The 14,540-nt window shown below is 39.4% G+C and overlaps 1 protein-coding gene across 4 annotated transcripts in view; it reads left to right on the forward strand.

Moving 5' to 3' along the window:
• The window catches only part of KIF13B (kinesin family member 13B), a 128,205-nt gene that overhangs the window by 49,735 nt on the left and 63,930 nt on the right, over positions 1 to 14,540 (forward strand). For all 4 annotated transcript variants that reach the window (XM_039383370.1, XM_027712435.2, XM_039383371.1 and 1 more), the window contains exons 4-11: positions 900 to 960; positions 2,564 to 2,656; positions 3,279 to 3,459; positions 3,846 to 3,933; positions 5,240 to 5,374; positions 7,063 to 7,175; positions 7,805 to 7,916; positions 12,174 to 12,386. In XM_039383370.1, the coding sequence (XP_039239304.1) occupies positions 900 to 960; positions 2,564 to 2,656; positions 3,279 to 3,459; positions 3,846 to 3,933; positions 5,240 to 5,374; positions 7,063 to 7,175; positions 7,805 to 7,916; positions 12,174 to 12,386 (996 nt within the window). The remainder of the gene's footprint in view (positions 1 to 899; positions 961 to 2,563; positions 2,657 to 3,278; positions 3,460 to 3,845; positions 3,934 to 5,239; positions 5,375 to 7,062; positions 7,176 to 7,804; positions 7,917 to 12,173; positions 12,387 to 14,540) is intronic.

The raw sequence follows: 14,540 nt of genomic DNA on the forward strand, positions 1-14,540 counted from the left end.
AAGATAAGTTATTTAAATTTCAAGGATTTGGCTACAGTAAGCATTTTCATAAATGTGAGTTGCAATGCAGGACATCCAAAGGGGAAAGAGCAGCTCCCATTGAGCTTAGAGGGGAAATCCACAGCAAAAGAGCCCCACATTTCACTTCCCTTTTCCTGCATCCTACAGAGTAAATTTTGCCTATGTGAATGTAGGTCAGACATTACCCTAATTAATTTTTTTCCTTGCAAATGCATACCCAGAGGAGCTGTTTTGGCAAACATCTGTCCCAAAATATGCATTGTCTTGTTTCAGGTCAGCTTTTAGGATGAAAGGTGCCTGTGGAGCTTTCGATGGATTTACCACAAAATCAAAACTTTTCTGTTGAAGGAGATTATAGTGCTACTCCTCTCATGATAAAACTAATTTGTTTTATATTATTCTTTACAAATATTAGGCTGTGATGACTGCTTTGTCATGGTATATGAATAAATACACGCTCCTCTTGTATTGGAAAGAGGTTCCAACCCTAAGGCTTGTTTTTAATTTATGCAGACAAGAGGCACGGGGGAGATGGGAGGCAGAAACAGCTTGAGGACATCTGTCAGTTTGCAAAATAGAAACTCTTGTGAGAAATGAATTGCAAGGATGGGTTTAAAGGGAGATACTCAGTGCTCCTTGATATCCTCTCGGTTGGCACATGGAGAGCTTTTGGAGAGCAGGGAATGGGTTTGGCACAGAAAGGCAGAAACACAAACAAGGAGCAAAGAGAAGCACACAGGAAGATGAAGTGTTTGTTTAGGCTTCAAGAAAATGAGTAATTCTGTGGGAATGTGTATTGTGTTCAGAATGTCAAAATTTGGATAATGTGTTTGATTTGGCAGCGGATTTTATGAGGTGTCCTGGTTGTCTCCCTACAGGTGTTTGCTTATGATCACTGCTTTTGGTCTATGGATGAATCTGTCAAAGAAAAATATGCAGGTAATATTAATTGTGGCTTCTTGTCTCCAAGTGGGAATGATCTAATTAAAATAGTCTTTGCTACAGGGCACAGGCCATATGGCACAAGGTGCTGTCCCCTGTATGGCTGTTTGTTGTCAAAAGGAAAAGGGAAATCTTCAGTCACTTCTGTTTCTGACAACAGCAACGGGCACTGCCACCCATTTGCAGTGTAGGGAATGGAGAAATCCATCACCTTGATGGGTTACTCATATTTACACCTTTATTTAAAGTACTTTTCCAAGTCCATCGTTGTAAAAGCATCAAAACCATTTATTTTCAGTATTTGAGGAGCACTGTTATGTGTAGTTTCAGGTTTCACAGTGCTGATGGGAGTTTGGCATCACAGTACAACTTAATAATGAAATATTAATAAAAACCTAATTTAATATAGACAATGTGAATTCAGATGCTCAGGTGAGAGTGTGCAATGTATTTAATGAAAAGTTTTCTATGTATTATTTTAACTCCTTTTGGCAAATAATTATGGTAAAATATGACAACACTCCTGACATCTGTTCCTTTCACACTTGTTATCTTTTAAAATTTGGGATCAGTTGAACTTGTTACTGTTTATTTTCAAAAAAATCACAAGAAAAATCAAAGGAACATCCAATTCTTGATTTTTATTTCTTTAACAAATAGCTAATGAATAATAATTAATCAAGGAACTGAGAAAAATGTGACACTTTCAACCATACAAATTACATAGGCAGGTATATATTTTGTTTCTCAAACTGGTGGAGGTGCCTATATAACTTATAATATGGTCTGTTATACAGTGGAAGGGTTTGGTCCAAAACCATTTCACTGTGCTTAGCTTGGCCCAGGTATTAGTGATCTATAAAGATATGAACTTCAATGAGAGAAAAAGAAGAGCTTAAAGGAACACTAACTTATTTGAGAGGACTTTCAGTCCATAAAGTTCTACCATGTCTTGTTCTGCTTATAAAAGAAATTCTCAAAATAGAGATTTTTTTTTTTTTTAAATAGATATTACTCAAACATTTTAAGCCTTTCTTCCTATGAGTGGAAAAGGAACTGAAAAGCTCAAATTTCCATTACAAAAGAAGTGATACACCCTGTATTTTGCTAATGCATATCTTGTACTTGTCCATATCTTCCACATAGTTGTGATTCTTTCTCTGCAAAAATCTCCTCATGGTGTTATTTAATATCTGATACAGTAAAATTATCCAGTGCTCTAGTGATTCCCTTAGATTAAAATCAACTGACTGTTGTTAAAATGTACAGGTAGAGTATATTTTGAGAGGGTATCATTCACCAGTGGATTAAATTCTGCAGGTGGCAGCAGATTCTCTGCTGATAAAACTCTGGAGTATAACATCGATAGGATGTTGCTTTAAACACATACAGGTATGGGCATGATAATCCCAGATTTTTACAGAAGCATCTTGTGGTGCTGATGGACTTGCTCCTGTCCAGGGAGCAAACACTGGATATTATTTAGGCAACAACAGCAGGAAAACACCAACTGCTTTTACATAATCCTTGAAGATTCCAAACCAAGGGACAAATACCTCTTGCTGTGTTACAGTGTTCGCCTGTGTGTTTTATTTTTTAGGTCAAGATGTTGTTTTCAAGTGCCTTGGGGAGAATATTCTTCAGAATGCCTTTGAAGGCTACAACGCTTGTATCTTTGCCTACGGGCAAACGGGTAAGTCCCAGATAAGCAAAATTATTCTTCCCTCAAAAGGTGTTACTGTCCTGACTGAGGACTCTTTTCATGCCTGTTGTGACATTGTTCCAGGAGAAATGCTTTCTAATGTAGATAAGAAATGTTTTTCTCTCCTCTAGCATCAGATATGAAGTGGGCAGGATGAGAAATAAGATTTTGTTGCTGCTGGCTACCCTTATTTCTCACAGTTTAGATTATGATCTTTGGAATGACCCTGGTTGTCCTTGAGTTCGGAGCATCGCTCAGATTTTCTGCCTCTGCAGTTGGAATGATCTTGAATTGTCATTTGAAATGTAATATTTAAAGAGTAACATGAAGAGTTTTCTCATCATGGCCCATCTGTGGATGTTAGTGGGCTGTGATTTACTTTATCTACCTGAAAAAGTCTTCTCCAGCAGTTGGAACTAAATTTCTTGTTTTCCTTTTAATTAAATAGCCTTTAGCTCAGTGGCATTTTGGTTAATTTAAAGTAGAAAAGTGAACAAATAATCTTTCACTGAATGATATTAATTAACTTTTTAACCTCTTCTGTTTCCTATCAATGTTCTGCCCAGCAAGAACCCTTGTTGCATGTACACTAATCATAGATTCCCTCACACAGGATCTGGAAAATCATACACAATGATGGGGACTGCTGACCAGCCTGGATTAATCCCTAAACTTTGCAGTGGACTCTTTGAAAGAGCACAGAAAGAGGAAAATGAAGAGCAGAGTTTCAAAGTGGAAGTATCCTACATGGAGATATACAATGAGAAAGTCAGAGATCTCCTTGACCCAAAAGGGTAAGTAACCTGTGTGTGATCAGCACTGTAGAATGTTGTCCCACTCTCTTTCCATAACCAGTTTGCCTTAATGGATCCCATATAAGGCATTTGCTGCTTCCTGATCTCAGCATCCTCTCATTTTAAAACAAAATAAAGTAGTAGGACTAAAAGCTTGGAGTAAATTTGCCCTAATGCCACCTTTTATGAAGTGACAAAACTGTCTGTGCCAGCTTTTTACGTGTAGACATAAGGCTTTTTTGTTTGCATTATAGTCCATGTTCTGTGCTTTATTATAGTATCTGCGAGACCATCCTGTTTGAGATCTGTCAGTGAGAATTGACTTTGTGTAAATGTTGTCTCAAGTCAGTCATGTGCTTATAAATACCTTTTTTTTCCCCAACCAGAAGCCGTCAGTCATTAAAGGTTAGAGAACACAGTGTTTATGGCCCTTACGTAGATGGCCTATCCAAACTAGCTGTTGCTAGCTACAAGGTAAGGATCAATTTTATGAAAGGCTTGTGCTGACATCCTAAACACCAGGGTACTGTCCCCTAAGCAGGACAGAACTGTCAAGCTGCTCCTCATCACTGTGGATTTTAGAGCAAGAGAGCTGAGGATTGTCGTGTTGTGATCCCTGGGGAGAACAGGGTTAAGAGCAGAAACTCACTTCATCCTGTACTATTCAATAATTCTGGAAGTAGTTCAGCTGTTTAATGAAACACATTTCCTCCCAGACTTAAGATGAGTGTATGCTGTCATGGGAAAGTGTTCTGTGATTAATTACAGAGCCAGGATTTAGCAGAGACCGGCTCTCAGTACCCACTGTGTCACTTTTTGGCTGTCGTGCTCTAGTCTAATAATTTCCCCTCCCAGTAGCACACAGTGGAATTATAAACTAATGGTTGTTTACAAAGCAAATATTTGAGAACATCACACTGAACTTGCTTGCTGGATAGTAAATGTTTATATATGCATTCAAAAAACACCCTATTTTTTAAGAAGCATCAATGTACTGTGGGAAAAATGGATAAATAAGGGATGCAATTCTGTCATGAAATTGAATTGTCACCAAAATGGTGCAATCCCTCCTATTGCAGTTTCTCCAGGTGTTCATTTACCACTCCTTGGTGGTTTCTGCTAAATCAAGACACATTTCATGCTTTGCCTTTCCATGTTGCCCAGCAGCTTTGTGTAATCCAGCATTTGGAGTCAAAATGGTCTGTGGTGGTCTGTTGTTTGACTGTTTTTTGAGTTGTTTTAGCATCACCCAGGTAGAGATGCAGAAACAAAAGTTAAGCCCAAGACTCTGAAGTTTTAACTGTAAAACCCTGAAGGAGGGGCCTGCACCTTCCTCAAGTATCACAGCTTAACACATCTAAAAACTCGATAACTTTTAAAACTTGGAGGAATATAATGACCTGTTCAACCTGGTTCTGTTTTATAACCCTTTGAGCCTCCAGATTCCAAGAACACGTGTCTGACAACCGAGGCTAAAATGTTACAGGGTTCAAATGTGGATTGCTGATTCTTCATTCCTTTCTTTGCTTTTGAGTGTTTCTGTCTGCAGGCAGGTGCATAATTTTGATGATAATTTAATATCTATGTCGGGGAGTGTCATGACTCTGTAATTTCTAGGCTTTAAAGGAGAGATCACAACATTTTACCCCTCATACTTTATGAATAAACAGTGGGAAACCCATGAGAAAATGCTATATTTTACCAAAATGAGATTATTTTCGTGGATAATTGAGAAGAGTGTTAATGCAGATATTCTCCTGGCTGTGAAAATTGTCTCTAGGACATCGAGTCCTTGATGTCTGAGGGCAACAAATCCCGAACAGTGGCTGCAACCAACATGAACGAGGAGAGCAGTCGGTCCCACGCAGTGTTCAAGATTATCCTCACCCACACGCTCTATGACGTACAATCAGGGGTAAGAAAAACAACTTACAAGGTCCAAATGTCAAGCATGGATATGTTTCTTTAATGTATTTCATAGAAAAGAAACACTTCCTTTTAGGAAGCAGTGTGTAGGACATATGGAAGACAGAATGTGTAGATGGAAAAATAGAAAAACACCTGAGTGTCCCTCAGGTTATTTCATGCAAATACATATAAATCTTCAACTTTCTAAATAGAAAAACAATTACTGATTTCAAACATTTTGCATTGTATGCCATTAATATTTTATGTGTATGTATTAAATATCTAAAAGACATTTAAATGTGAGAATATTTTTCTTTATGTTTCCTTATAAAAAAATATGCCTCACAGTGATGTGTGAAATACATAATGTCAATATTATTTAGTCCCTCACAGAACATGCTGATAAAATTCAATTGAAATAAGTATCTTTAAACTTTGTTGATAGGTTCTGTTCTTGGGCAATTCTTTAATACTTTCAAAGCCTTGGAGAAAATTCGAGTGTCCATGGAGCAAATCTAAGGCATGTATGTGCCTGAATATTGAATATATTGGAAAAACATAATGAGCATTTGGACTTTTTTCCTCCTTGTTTCTCAGTTTCCACTGATCTTCTTATCTGCATCATTTCCCTCGTTCTTTATTTGGATTTTTTTTCCCCTTTGCGCTTCAAATCAGCATCATACTGTGCTGAACTCCTGGATTTTCCATGGTTTGTCACTCCAGTTTTTCTGTGGCTGTGCTGCAGGCTCATCACACTTAGTTTTTGGGTGGCCCTGCTCAGCCTGGATGCGAGGTGGTCGACGTCCTGACTGTCCATCTTTTCTACATCTTCCAGTGACCACTGTGTGAGCTTCTGGGACAGATTTCTCTGTTTTTCCACCTGCTGGTCCTTTCAGCCCTGGAAATGACACATTTCCCTGTGGCTTGATGATCACACCATATTTTGAGAGGCTCAGGGTAACATTTTTGAAAGCACATTGATTCTGATTATCCCATTCATTTGTGATACTGAGATGCTGAAGTTGCAGATGCTGCAGAAGAACATGATGTGAGCAAGCTGTTCTCAAAGGCAGTTGGCTCTTCAGATTGACGTAGGAAATTCATGGAGTGTTTCACAGTGTCATTTTGGGTCAAATGAGATAAAAGGATTTGTAACAAAATCTGCATTACAGGTTTAAATACTCTCGTAGCTTGGATTGCATTCCAGGAGGCTGAGAAGGATATAAGAGACTTTGCAATTGTAATAATTTTCATAGATTATTGCTGCTTGTCGTGGTCATTCTTAGTCTCTGGAAAACAGAAGAAAACTGGTATAAAATCTGAGATTTTTAGGAGACTGTTTTCAAGGTGGGATTGTAAACCCCACATCCCTGGTTATGACTCCTTTTCCTGTAGTAACTGCATTTTTCACGGTTGAACACTTCACTAAAGTGCCCTGTGTACCTCTCCTCTGGAGATTTCTGAGGTGTTTTGAAGATATTGGTGTCCCAGACTTGGCTTCAGATCATTCAGTGGTTTCTGAAGCAGCAGGTGATGAGTTAGCACAGGCCACTGTTCAATCCCAACAGTTCTCAAAGGTGTTGGAACAAAAGTTTACACCAAAAAATTATGCTTGATTCTTGTTGGAAAATACATCAAACTATGTGACTTAAAATAAGTAAACTAACAGTGGCTGTTCTCTGGTTCCTTCCACAGACATCAGGTGAGAAGGTGGGCAAGCTGAGCCTGGTGGACTTAGCAGGGAGTGAAAGGGCAACTAAGACTGGTGCTGCAGGGGACAGACTGAAAGAAGGAAGCAACATTAATAAGTAAGGCTTTGAGATTATTTATTTTCCTTTTTTATCAGTACAATCATGGCTGTTAAACACAGCCTCCTTGGAAAATAGGCTGAAGTCAATATAAGCTCTTGTAGTCAGTTTTCTTTCTTTTTTCTTCTTTCTTTTTCTTTTTTTTCTTTCTTCCTTTCTTCCTTCCTTCCTTCCTTCCTTCCTTCCTTCCTTCCTTCCTTCCTTCCTTCCTTCCTTCCTTCCTTCCTTCCTTCCTTCCTTCTTCCCTCCCTACCTCCTTCCCTCCCTCTCTTCCTCCCTCCCTCCCTTTCTTTTTCTTTCTTTCTTTTTCTTTCTCTCTTTCTTTCTCTGTTTCTCTCTTTCTTTCTCTCTTTCTCTCTGTTTCTCTTTTTGACATGCAGTACTCTTTGATAGTTGAATGAGGTCTCCATAAGTATTTAAAAAATACTTGTGTTCTTGCAACTACCACAAATGTCATCATGAAAACCTGATTATTAAGGGTGAAAACATACTGAAAATAAAGGAGTGGAGCTTTTGTACTAGGAACTTTTCCCTGGGAGCACACTTTTGGAGAGAAAGTCACTGTCTAAATATGCATTTGGCTTATGAATATTTACCCTCGTTAATGACTTCTTGTGTTCTCTGGGCAGATCCCTCACAACTCTTGGGTTGGTTATTTCTGCCCTGGCAGATCAGGCTGCTGGCAAGAACAAGAACAAATTTGTTCCATATCGTGATTCTGTGCTCACTTGGTTACTTAAAGTAAGTAAGTTGTTTGTTTTTTTTTTTTTTAAGTGAAATAAAAGAGAGAAAAAGGGGAAAAGATTCTCATTTAATGAAATGAAATTCTGTTCTTTTTGCCTTATTTTCTGGCTTTGATGTTAACCATAAGTGTCTTTGGCAAATGAGCTGGATGGAAGCCATCAGTATCTCTACAGACTAAATATGTTCCCTGTCTTCTGCTATGACCTGCAGTGGCCTAAAGACTAAGGAACTTTAGGAATAAAATTAAAAGCAGTGGTTTTTTATGGGTCACTGTATGTACAGCTTCACACACAACCTCAGGGCTAATTTAATTTGGGCTGTTTCTGCACGCAGCTGAATTTTACATACTTGAAATCAACTTGAATCAACTTCAAAGATTTTTATGAAGATTATTACCTTTTCCTGATTGTCTCATATATTTGTTAATATACTTTTGTCAGCAGAGTATAATTGCAGAACATTGTCTCAGTTAACAGTCTGAGGAACAGATCAGAAGACTTTAGACATGCTATTCATGTGAAACGAGCAGTTAAGTCATTTTCTGAGCTGCATAGGGCTCTATCTGTTATTATTTTGGGGGGAAAAAAGAACATATCCTGATGGCAGTTGGCTGAAAACCTGTAAGGTCTAAATGAAAAAACCAAATTGTTAAATATGAGATTTATGTATGTCAAATTTCTTTTTTTTCCCTTGTGCTCTGTTTAATTGTTATCCAGGAGCAACTATTTGTTAGTAGAAAGAGGTAATCTGGGAAGAAACTGATTTTTGCCACCACCTGCCTTTTGTTGTCCTCTTTTGTAGGTGCTCTGGCTACATTTTGTTGTCCTGACTACTCTGCTTGGCTTCCCCATCCATTCTTAGCAATATTTTTAGATGTTGTTTGAATTTCATGTCCCTGTGATTTAACTGCACGTGTGAAAAGAAAAATACAAAGTTACTTGAAGGTTATACAGAGGTGTGGAGATAAAAAAAGACATTTTTCTTAAGGAGATTTGAAAACAAAGTTGACTTCAGTGCTTAAGTAACATAAAATCTCTGCTCTTGTAATCTCTTGACACCACAAACCTTCATTTTTCTCAATGCTGCCTTTTAATAAACCTTTTAGCATGACTTGTGAAACAATTTATCTCTACTCCCTGGTGTGAACAGCACAAATACTGGACATCAAATAGTCACGAGGGCCACGTAAAAATCCAACTGGCACAACAGAAATAGTGTCTGAGTAAAATAAGTCCTCATATCACAGTGTCCCTTGCCCTAAGACTTTTTTAGTTTTTAAGTATATTTTTACCTCTGTGTATTTACACCGAGTTTTTCCTCTAATTAATAATAAACAAGTGATTTTTTGGCTCTCTGCAGAGATGGGAACAAAACCAGTGCCGTGTGTGCTCAGGTTCCCGATGTGGCTGTAACACCCCGAGCAAGCAGAGTGGAAACTTTCCTAAGGAATTTCTAGTGTTGTTAGAATTAGTTATGCTGCCCCATTGCTAAACAAATCCAGGGAGCAGACTGCAATTCCTGTTTAGCACCTGTCCAAGGCATTGTGGCCACGATGCCAATGGCTCAGAAATGGGAGCTCACTTTTGTTCCGCCTTCTTTCAGGCAAACCTTCTTTGTGTCCAACATCCAGCCATGTTAAGTGCAAACAAAAGGGTTGGGGCTTTTGGATTTCTTACAAACAAGCTCACTGAAGCTTTATTTTGAAAGGGGGAAAATTTAAACTTTTTTTTTTTTTTAATTAAAGATCAAAGGAGAGATTTATTTGTAAAGAGGCCTGTTTGGAGAAGCCATGAGATAGGGTGTCTTTCTCTGTAGCTTTCAGCTTTTAATTATGATACCAAAGCATCAAAAATACATTGATGTATTTTAGCTGTAAGAATATATGTATTTTAGTTGTAAGAATATCTGTCATAAAGTGTCTCTCACAAATCTGAGAAACCAGTAGAGTTCAGGAGACCTCAAGATCTAACGGTTTTTGCTTAATTTTGTTGAGGATCTTTAGGCAGAAGTACCGGGTGAAAAATATTCTTGCTTGAGGAGTAGCATCAGGTTATGTGTAGGAAGCAAAATAGCTTGTCAGTCCTTTAACTTCTTGTTTTTAGCAAAATATTGGCACAAACATCTTGTTTTCCCCTGATAATCAGAAGCCCTGCGTGGCTTACTGATGGCTGCTATTGAAAATATCATTTCTGATCTCGACATTTTGAGTTGTTGTCACAGTAATCTTGGTGTTAGAGAAGACTGTGGGCTGGTTTAGGCTTAGAAATAACTAAACTTACTTATTTCCACTCTGTCTCTCTAGCACATGCAGGCCCAGCCTTGCTGGGGTCGTTTACAGGCACTGTCTTTGCTAATGAGAGGCTGATTTACTATTTGTCCACCTTTCTTGATTAGCATTAAAGAAACCAGTGAAATCAGCACAAGGGTTTTATACATAAAACTTTATCAGACAGTCTGGCATTGGCTTGAATTGCTACAAGAGGGACTTTACCCAACTTATAAAGGGTGTATTGTGGATTCTGGTGTATCACTCTTACAGCGTTCTCAGCTGCCTGTACAGCAGAGTTGCAATTCAGATAATGAATTAATCCTATTTTGGAGCTAATTAGTGCAGTGAAGGGCATTCCCAAGTAGTATTCCCAAGTATTCCCTTAACAGGCTGTTAAGGTTGGGTTTGGAAGGGGAGTACCTGGCCAGCTCCCTGCCAAACTTCACCTTTTTATGCAGAACAGGGATTGCAGTTGCAGGGTGTCATTCCTAATTTTTGGCCCAGAAATCCCATCAAATGAGACATGTGCTGTTGTTGGTCTTCATGTTTTCAGTGGCTGCCTTGGAAAAATTCTTCTGTGGTACAGAGTGGACCCTCCCAAGCCATGTATTTATTGGAGTAAATGTTAGTTGCTCCTCAGATGAGAAAAAAGCCCACGGTGGGATCAGACAGCAAACTGGTTTTTGCAGTTGACTTCTTTATAAATATTCTTACCTGCACATGCTAACCACGCTGGTGCATCTCAGTGTGCTGAACACTATAAATACATATATATATATTTATATTTATGTGAATTTCATGGGCTTTTGCATGAGAAGAGACAGCAAAGTGCTACCAACTCATCAGGCTGTGTGCCCAGTGCTTGTCTGACCTCTGGAGCAGCCAGACAGCTGTCAAAGTGTTTTAGGCATCATCCAGCCAAAAAGTGTCTTGGGGAAATACTTAAAGGGGTGTTTTAATGATTTCTGGGGAAAGCTGCACGTGTGCTGTGTAATCGAAATGGTTGAACAGGCAGCTAATGCAGTCAGATTGTTCTAATGGCAATGCCTGACCTAGATTTCATGGGTTATTGGAGATGAAAATTAATAGCATGGTTCATCTCAGGAAGGGATATCGGGTAAAAAAACCAAAACAACCCCCCCAAAAATCCAAACAAATGAAAAAAAAAAACCCAACCAACCAACGAAAAAAAAAATCTGCTGCAAAATTTAAAAAAACAGGATATTTTATCTTTTAGACTGGCCAAAATTGTAAACCACGATTTTATGATCAATAAAAAGATTGAACCCTTCCTTCCTTCATTTTTCCTTCCTCCTCTGCCCCTGACACTCTGCCTTGCAGGAATGTGGTTTCACGCCCTTCTTCTCTGTCAACCAAATTCCGGGAGGGTAATTTCTTATGTAACTTGATTTAGGTTTGTGAGCTGTGTCAGTGGGAGGAAGGGAAGAGCCCCATCCTGAAATGTTTATAGGAATAGAATCAGCTGTATTGTTTATGAGGAGATCTTTTAGTAATTTAAGTATTTATTGGAGAGGTCTCTCTTCTAGTCTTTAAAATAAGATATTTTGAGTTCATCATGATCTTTCCTGAGCTCCCTCGGCAGTATCTAAGAAGTTTAATGATGGAGTGCTTATGTTTCTAGTTTATAAACCTACACAGAAAACATTGAATTAAACTTTTGAAGCCCTTTCTAGGCACTGTAAAGCCCAAAAAAGGGACTTTTTTTTTCATTCCTGTTGCAAGTAAAACTGATTCTGAAAGCCAAGAACGGCATTTCCTAAATGTACTTTAAAAAAATCATATTGAAAATTACAACTTTTTCTCGATTTACACATCATTTAATTTTGAACTGCCAACAGTATTTCTGCTTTTGTCTGCACCCATCTACTCCAAACTTTGGGTTATTATTCGCTGCCTGAGTTTATTGACTGCGTAAAGCAAAAGAAGCCTGCTGTTTTAATTCCATGACCTCTCCCACCTTCCAGGATAGCCTTGGTGGGAACAGCAAGACTGCCATGGTGGCAACGGTGAGCCCAGCAGCGGATAACTATGATGAGACCCTTTCCACCCTGAGATACGCGGACAGGGCCAAGAACATCGTCAACCACGCCGTGGTCAACGAGGACCCCAACGCTCGCATCATCCGGGAGCTCCGGGAGGAGGTGGAGAAGCTGCGGGAGCAGCTCACGAAAGCTGAGGTACAAATTTGAGCCTTGAACTAAGCCAGGAGTTCCTGTGAAGCCCGTGGTCAGCGCCGTCTTACCCGGCTCTAGAAAGCAGATACCCCAAGGCAATGCTACTACATGATGCTATATAATTATATATATATATATATATATATATGTGAAATATTTATAATAATAATACTGCTACAGGGTACCCATGAGAAATCTTCCTTAATATGATTTTTTTTCCACCTTTCTCTGTGTCGGTCTTGAAACGTGGGTGTTCAATCACAGAATATGCTGAGTTGGAAGGGCCCCACAAGGATCATCGAGTCCCAGCTCCTGGCCCTGCACAGGACCAGCCCCAGGAGTCGCACCCTGTGCCTGAGAGGATCATCCAAAAGCTCCTTGAGCTCTGGCAGCCTTGGTGCTGTGCCCACTGCCCTGGGGAGCCTGTTCAGTGCCCAACCACCCTCTGGGGGAAGAACCTATTTCTAATATCCAACCTAAACCTGCCCTGACACAACTCCAGCCCATTCCCTGGGGTCCTGTCACTGGTCACACAGAGCAGAGCTCAGTGCCTGCCCCTCCTCTTCCCCTCCTGAGGAAGCTGTAACTGCAGTGAGGTCTCCCCTCAGTCTCCTCTTCTCCAGCTGAACACACCAAGTGCCCTCAGCCACTCCTCACACGGTTTCCCCTCAAGACCCTTCACCATCTTTGTTGCCTCCTTTGGACACTCTCTGATACCTTAAAAAATGAGATACCAGGTTCAGTTTGAACACCGTGAGCAATCTTGTTTTTATGGTGTATTGCAGAGGACATGGAGACAGGAATAGGGGTGGATTCTTAAGACTGGGTAGTTTGTGGGCAGAGCTTTGCCTTTAAGAATTCAGTGTAGACACAGTGTAGCCTGGGAGATGTGAATTCAGTTAAATGGAGTTTTCTTGCTCGTTCACAAGCTGTAACTGTTCTCAGTTGAATCTCTTAGAGGCACTAGACAATATTTTTAATATCTGCATTGCTTCCTCAGTGAAATTTTGAGATGACCTGTTAGATGAAGGCCAAGAACTAGTGTAATTCTGAGTCCTGTTCTCAAATGGGGCAAAGCAGTGGTGATGTAATCCCTCTGCTTTGCTGTTCAGAAAAATTATGATTACAGGATTTGCCTCATGAGGTATGCAGGGAATGCTGGCTGTGATACTACAAATGACTAGTGAATTTTGGACTGTTCTCACTTGAGCTGCCTAATATCCTAAGCATCCAATATGTGCATATCAGTTTCTTTGAGGTATCTCAAATATCTAAATATTAAATATCTAAAAATTCCTCTAAAATATCAATCACGGACTTAACAGTACTCTGAGAGCTGCAAGTAACCCCCATTTGTTTAATTTTCCAACATTAGTGCCCAAATAATGGCAGCTTTCCAAAATAATGAAGTAATGTTTCCTAAAGATGAAGTAATAAATATTTCCTTTCCCAAGTATTAAAATCCCACCCTAGTTGTCATCTCAGTGGCATTGACAAAGAGCAGGGAAAAACCAGAGCAATTTGCTGTTACAAGTCTGCACAGTAAAGGTCAAACCCCACATTCACAGCCTTGTGCTCCTTTCAGTTCATTACATTTGTTGCCCATCTAATTGTTCTTACAGAAATGTGCATAAATAACTTCCTTAAGTGAACAAAAACACTGACTCATTATGACAGGTTACATTCTCCAAGCTCATTTCCAAATATAGAGGATGCCAAGTTGTGGGTTTGGGTTTTTTTACCCTTTGGTGTCAGTAGCCTTTTCTCTCTTGAACAGCCAAGGCAGAACAGAACTTGACAGTTGACTTTTCCCCCCCTTGAAGAGTATGGCATTATCCTGTTTTCCCTTTTTCTTTTTCAATCCACACATTTAGATATTTTCTTGTTGAAATTAATATCACATGTTTTAATTTATCTGAGCCAAGACCACCAGCTTGTCCTCCCTAAGCTGGGAATGTACCTGTTTTCAGTGGAGCAGCACATCTGTGGGTCTGATGTCAGCCTGAGCCCATATCTCTGGGGTTTATATGAGAATTGCAGGGAGGGAGGAGAGTTGCCCAGGTCATTGTACAGTTGAAGCATGTGAAAATGCTCACTGATTTTGCCCTGGGTCCAAATAAATGGACAGACAAGACTTAAACCTTGAGAGTATCTGGG

The sequence above is a fragment of the Pipra filicauda genome, unplaced genomic scaffold (genome assembly GCF_003945595.2).
Source record: "Pipra filicauda isolate LSUMZ 115617 unplaced genomic scaffold, ASM394559v2 scaffold307_size998922_pilon, whole genome shotgun sequence".
Classification (NCBI taxonomy): Eukaryota; Metazoa; Chordata; class Aves; order Passeriformes; family Pipridae; genus Pipra; species Pipra filicauda.